General features: G+C 47.4%; 1 protein-coding gene across 1 annotated transcript; it reads right to left on the bottom strand.

The window, feature by feature from the left end:
• Window positions 1–3485: 3485 nt before the first annotated feature.
• Window positions 3486–6699, bottom strand: IL36RN (interleukin 36 receptor antagonist). The gene is made up of 4 exons (XM_059407728.1): window positions 6671–6699; window positions 5046–5131; window positions 3886–4013; window positions 3486–3710 (listed from the first exon to the last, which is right to left on the bottom strand). The coding sequence occupies exons 1-4, from the start codon at window positions 6697–6699 to the stop codon at window positions 3486–3488; spliced, it is 468 nt and encodes a 155-aa protein (XP_059263711.1).
• Between the last annotated feature and the right edge of the window lie 405 nt (window positions 6700–7104).

The raw sequence follows: 7104 nt of genomic DNA, 5'->3' as shown, positions 1-7104 counted from the left end.
GCAGCTTCCTAGCATCTGTCCTAATGACTTGGTCATGGGACATTCTCTACTATTCAGGACACACTCTGAGTCCTCAATGCCTATTCTTGGCACAAATGCGGTGTGATGTGGACACTACACCTCTGTAAATACAGGTTAATCTGGGGGCTTATATTGAAATTGAAGAAATCTAAAACCACCATATATTTGTCATGTGGTTCCCAAGCTCATACATTCCTAAAGGTAGCATATTACATTCCTTCTTTTTTTACTGACTCATGTCAGGTCATCCCTGCTAACACCATTTGTAACTCTATCATCCTACAAATGATGAATCAATCACTGTAGGCAGGAGAAAGCTTCCAGACAGAGGTGATATTTCAGCTTCTCCTTGAAGGGTGGGCCCATTTAGATGGGTAGAGAAGAGAGAAAGAATAGTCCAGGGTGGAGGAATAGTTTCCACATTCTGTATTCACCAGTTTCCATGTATTTGTCAAATGTTATTTGAAGTGCTTGGAAAAAATCAATACAGCCTTGACATTAAGATCATTTCAGGGGTCATACACCGCAAACCAATTATTACAATGAGGGGAAGTTGGCATAGCAATGTATCACAGTCAGAGCAGATGACCAGAGATCTCAATTCAGCAAAGGCTTCTTGGAGGAGGTGATGATGAGACCATGGCTAGGCCCATGGACAAAGAGAATGTGAACTGGGTCTATAGAAACAAGCCTGGTGCCTGGAGCCTGTGTTGTCAGCACTCCTGGGGAGCCTGTGGCAGGACCTATGCTGTCTGCTACCCAAGGGCTTTAGCTGCATTTGGACCTCAGCAGCTCCACAGAGACAGACCCTTCTGGTCCAGCCACCTCCTTGCTGTGCCTCAGCAGAATCTGAACCTGCCAGGCTGGTCTGACTGGTGAGTTGCAGGAAGGATACCTGGGGCTCAGATTTAGGCCTCCCCTCTGGTTTTTGTTCTGATCACCTAGAGTTTAGGCAGGGATGTTGGAGTCACAGTCCCAGATACATTGGACCAGAGGTGAAAGGGTAGTCAAGAGGAGCTAAACCTTGCAGGCACAGAGAATAGTCAAAAACTTTATTATGATCAGCTGTTAAACAGAATGGTAGAATAAAAGAGTTGATGTTGATTTTGAGAAGGAAAATGAAAATATCAGAGAAAATTGCAATCATAATAAGTGCATTTATTTCTTTTTCCCTATGTATTAGTTATCTATTGATGTGTAACAGGTGATCCCAAAACTTAGTTGGGGCACCGTTGGTTAAGTGTCTGACTCATGGTTTCAGCTCAGGTCATGATCTCTCAGGGTCATAAAATCAAGCCCTGCATGGGGCTCCACACTCATCAGGGAGTCTGCTTGAGATTCTCCCTCTCTCTCTCCTCATCCCCACCACATGCGCTCGCTCTCTCTCTCTCTCTCTCTCTCTTTCTTTCCCTGTCTCTCTCTAAAAAGATAAATACATAAATCTTCTTTAAAAAAAAAAAAAAACCTTAGCAACTGAAGGCAGAAAACATTTATTTCCTCGGTTTCTGAGGGTTGGGAATCTAGACCAGTTTAGCTAGGTGTTTCTGCTTCAGAGTCTCTCCTGAGGTGGGAATTGAGCTGTCAGTCAGAGGTGCATCATCTGAAGGCCCGACTGGGGCTGGGGAACTGCTTCCAAACATGCTCATGTGGCAGCAGGCAGGAGGCTTCCTTTTTCAACACATGGGTCTCTCTATAGGACTGCTTATGAGATGGAAGCTGGCTTCCCCCAGAGCAAGTAAACAAAGAAGCAGAGAGAGAAAACAAGATAGAAGACAGACTCTTTCATAGTCTAATCTCAAAGTGATGTAATATTACTTCTGCTTCTGCTACGTTCCGTTGGTCACAGACACAACTCAGGTGCAGTGTGGGAGGGAACACACACATGATGAGAGATGGGGTCAGCAGCAGCTGTGTTGATGTCCTAGGACTGCCATAACCAATTGCCACCAAGTTGGTGGTTTAAAATGATGCAAACTTGTTCTCTCACAGTTCAGGAGACTAGAAGGCCGTCCTCCCTCTGAAGCCTTTGGGGAAGAATTCTTCCTTGCCCCTTCCTAGCAAGAAGTTGCCTCAGTAATGGCATTTCTCACCTTGTTGCACATAAATGCAATCTCTGCCTCCAGGTCTGGGTCTCCTGTGTTTCTCTCTTTGTCCTCTCCTCTTCTTGCAGGTGTAGTCCTGTTGGATTTAAAACCCACCCAAGTACAGCATGGCCTCTTACCTAATTGCATCTGCAAAGAGGGCCACGGTCTCAAATTTCCAGAGGGACATGGATTCCAACCAGCATATGACTCTTTGGAGGCTAAAACCCACACCTTGAAATCTCAGGGGGCTGTGACAACTCTAGGTCCAGGATTGCTCATTCTATAAACACTCTCTCCAGGAGATTCTAGCCATGCTAACTCATCATATTTTCTTTCTTCATGGCTTTGCTGAGGCCTGTGAGCTGCTTCTCATCACTGCTGAGCAGAGCAGCAGAGCTCCATTCAATTTGAACTTCACTCAGGGAAGTGGATGCTGAAGATGATCAGAAATAGTGTTTGCTCTCTTTTTCTCAAGATTAACTTAGTACACAAGAAGTCCATCTTCACTGTAGAATGATTCGAATATTGGAAATAAATAAAAGAACAAAAGAAAAATCACCTGTAATTGCTAAATTGACATTCCAAAAGTTGAAGTAAATTCTTCTAGACTTTTTCTGTGCAGAAATATATAGATAGGCATTTTTTAATAAAAATGAGGTTACAAGATATGCTACTTTGTAATTTTGCTCTTCTCAGTATATCACAAGCATCTTTCCATGTGAAGAGATACCAGCATCTTAGATTTTAGTGGTACCTCAGGTTTCAAATGTATGACATGTCTGGTTGTTTTTTGACCTTCTGAGCTGGAGTAAGTTCCTTGGACACCACCACCAACTTCTGCCATGGCTAGAGCATGAGTGTTGAGACAGAAAAGGTAGAATATGATGGCAGCTAAGTTACAGGCAAGAGGAAGGGGGCTGGGCCTTGGGTCCCAAACTCTATGACCTCCCCCTCCTGCATAGTGGTAGATGACAGAACCTCATGTGGGCATTTGGTGGCCCTAATAGGTTTAACTCAGGATGGGCTGGCTGGTGGGGCTCAGGGGTACTGGGTAAGTTATCATGAAGCATGAAGGATTTCCACTACTTCCCCTATCCTAACTCCTTGGGAACCTTTTTATGTGGCTTCCAGTTTATCTTGAGTGGTTTTTGCAAGGTTCTACATGAGTAGCATCACTCAGCAGGGAAGAAACTGTGAACTAAGCCCCCAAATCTCAAAGGATTTATCCAAACTGGGAATCAAAAGGGGGAGTGGCTGAGTGCCCAGCCAGAGGTGGGGCCCTGAGAGCAGATGGGGGGATGGTTGCCACCAGTGTCTTCTTCCACTTCTGCCCCTGCCTAAGCCAGTTCTGACCAGGTAGGTTCTGGGGGGTACATTGCCCTAATCACACTGTTGGAAGTAGAAGTCTGTGATGGGGTTTCCCCAGCTGGCATCCTCTGAAAGCTGGGTGAGTGTGAGAGGCTGGTCTGCTTCAGGCAACGTGCAGAGGAACCAGCCTGGGTAGGCAGCTGACTCGAACCTGGAGGTGAGTCCTGTGTCCCGCCGGTAGAAGGTGAAGCTCTTGGATTCGTTGGCACCAAGGTAGAGTTCCATGATGTTTACTGGCTGTGAGCAGAGGGGTATGACAGGTGAGGGAAGGAGCAGAGGAGGCAAGAGTGCTGGGCCACAGGCATGAATAGGTAGGGCTATAATCCAGAGAACCCTGGGAGGGAGAGGAGCTCTGGCCCCAGGCTGCTGGTTTAGTGAAGTCAGATAGCAAGGATGCCCCAACAGGACTCACCTCTAGTTTCAGAGTTGGTTCCTGCCCTGTCCCACACGACAGGCACTGGCTCCCTCCCTGGACTCCCAGGATGACTGGAGACAGCTTGGCATCCAGAGACCGGTTGGGAACAACACTGATCTCCTCGCCTAGAGAAAGGAAGCCAGATTCAGAGGCCTTGACTGTCCTTCCCTCCTTTTTTCTACATCATGGACCTTGGAGCACAAGAAACTGCATGAGACATCCTGTCCCCAGACTGGGCAGAAGGAAAGCCTGTTAACAGCTGCCATCTAGGGAACGTGGTATCTTGCCAGTTGGCCCAATGACAGCAAGGCATGTAAGCACATTATACCATCTCCCATCTGTATGCCCACCCCCTTGTCCAGGCTCAACCTTTCACATTTTCTCCAAGCCCCAGGGGATATCTGGCCACCTCCTTTAATGTCTCTTGACCCTCTGGCCTTATTTAGAAACTTGATAAGCCTCTCATCAGAGTTATTTGGACATGTTTGTACCACCTGTGATATTCCTGAGAACGGAAGAGGGTCTCATTCCCTTCTATACCATCTCCCACCATGTATACGAACACATACACCCACACACTCACACATAGATATATTCAAGCTTATATACATGTACAAACGCACACACAGAAACACACGTGGTGACCCCAGAGCCCAGTAAAAGTGTCCCAAGTGGGCATGTATATGCTATTTTAGAGAGACACCTGTCACGGTGTCTGAGGCAGAAAGAGTAAGATGGTGCCACCGCTATCCGGGTCCCATCACTCTGAGGGACCAGGAATTCCCAGGGACCCAGGACAAAGGGGTAGAAAGTCACTCCCACATGGGAATAAAGGCCTGGAGCTTTTAGCACTGGCTCCCAGGAAAAGGAATGTTTGGCCTAAGTCCACCTATGAGAGAAGAACAAAGCATTCATTCTGGAAAAGATTCCCACCTTTGCATGAGGCTTGAGGTAGCCTGCGGTTCAGTGCCCTCACTTTGCTGGAAGGTGTAGTGTTTTTTGTCTGTGTTCAGAGCCTGCTTTTATGATGCCCCATCTACCGTGTCAGGCCTGGGGTCTGTCGGCCAGTTTACATCACTATTCTAAGTCCCCTCCAGGCCCCCTCCCCTCAGAGTCTATAAGGACCTAGGGAAGTTGGGTCATGTTTTGCCACGAACCTTTGATGACCTTCCCTGCATGCAGCCCTCCAGCTAGAAGCTGGTTGTCATGCAGATAAAGCACCTTCAAGGCCGCATCCTTCATCCTGAAACATCAAGACAGGATGACAGTTAGGGGAGAGGTGGGTGCTCGGGCTTGCTGGGCTCTACAGAGTCCCCCAGACATGGGACTCTCTCATTCTCCTCCTGCTGTACCAGAAGTAACCACCCAACCTTCTCTGCCAGCTCTGCTGGGCTCCTGCCCTACCAATGGGATAACAACACAGCCCCCCACCTGAGTCTCAGATATGCTCCTTCACCCTTATTGTTGGAAAAGAAACTGGACTGTGAGTCAGAGTGCTGGGTTCTTGTCCGGCTGTGCCACCATTGCTACTGAGTCACAACAGACAAGTTGCTTGCTCTCTCTGGGCTTGAGTCTCCCAGTGGCTAAATTAAGACAAGGGTTAGATCATGCCCATGCATTTTCCAGATGAAAATCTGATTCTTCAATCATTACTGAAGACATCAAGGCACATTTACTTCCACCTAGTAAGTGACAAATATCTTTAAATTTAAAATTCTTGGGGCACCCGAGTGGCACAGTCAGTTGAATGGCATACTCCTGGTTTCCACTCAGGTTGTGATCTGAGTGTGGTGAGATCAAGGCCTGTGTCAGGCTCGCACTCAGTCTAAGTCTGCTTAAGTTCCTCCCTCCCTCTTCCTCTGCCCCTCCCCACTGCACGCGCTTTCTCTTTCTCTCTCAAATAAAAGAAATCTTTTAAAAAATTTAAATAAATAATAAATTTAAAATTCTTTTGTTTTGTTTTCAAATTTATTTATCATCTCTGATCTCAATTGATTTTTTTACATCCTGAGAGGTGAAAAATATATCCTAAAATGGATTTCTTCAGGTGTCATACAGAAATAAATATGCTGTATGCAAATTGGCTTGATGGTAGCTAATTACAAACAAATCTTGTTCAAAGTTACTCATATATCAAACTGCACGATGCTTCCCTTAGAAGAAGACACAGAAAGCAGTATTTCCTACATCTTTTAATCAAGGAGCGCCACTGTCTAAAGCCACTCATAGGATTGGGGCTCCACAGAACACACCTTGGGAAAAGGTATGGAAGTCTCTGAGTTCAGAGAGGACAAAGACCATTTTCACTCAGTAGCAAAGTCCAGAACACAGCAGACCACCTGGCTCAGTACATGTCAGCGGTCGGACAGACTGATTGACTAAATAGTTTTGTTGTTGTTTTGCCCCAAAGGGCAGTATGGGTGTGATAGAGCAGAGTGACATCATTTCACCCCAGAGGGTGGTAACACCTCTGGGCTGGGTATCCGGACTTCAATTCTCATTATGGATACGTGGGGCTGAAACTCAATGCAGAGTGATCCACTTGCTCCCCCTTCTTATCAGGAAACCCCATGAGGTGGCCAACCCCAGCCTGAGAAAGGCTGGAAAAACTTCTCTTAGGACAATGAGGGGCTGTTTACAACTTCCCAGCTGCCCACCCACCAACAAGAGCCCCAGCTCTGGGCAGCCGCAGCCCCTCCCTTCCCACAGAGGATGGACAACGGGTCTACCCGGAACTTTCTTCCCCCAAAGGACACAGCCAGTCAGAGGTTCAGATACTCACCGGAAGCACAGCGCCCCACTCAGGACCATCTTGACCTCCGCAGTGTGTAGACTCTCTTATTCTGAAAGAACACAAAATCTTAGGTGGAGATAGAGGCTGGGCTGACAGGGGCTTGAGAAGCAAGCGGCCTTCTGACCCCACCCTACCCCTTCCCAGAATGTGACCATTCCCCATAGAGCAGGGGACTCTAGGGCTGGGGTCAGGAGAGAGCCCCAGTCCTGCCAGGGAGAATGAAACCCAGCTCCCCAAAGGACACCTCAGAATGTTCCTTTCTCCTGGCAGAGCCTGTGGTATCTGCCTGCTCCCCTAGGATGCATCAGCCCTTTTAATAATGCATGAGGGAGGAGCCCCGGAAACCACCACAAGCTGAGGAGGAGCAGCGCTTCCCAGGCATTTCACACCACCCTAGGCCTCCAGAAACACCTGCTCTTCAG

Source organism: Mustela nigripes, chromosome 7 (assembly GCF_022355385.1).
Source record: "Mustela nigripes isolate SB6536 chromosome 7, MUSNIG.SB6536, whole genome shotgun sequence".
Lineage (NCBI taxonomy): Eukaryota > Metazoa > Chordata > Mammalia > Carnivora > Mustelidae > Mustela > Mustela nigripes.
This window is presented reverse-complemented; position numbering and strand designations above follow the sequence as displayed.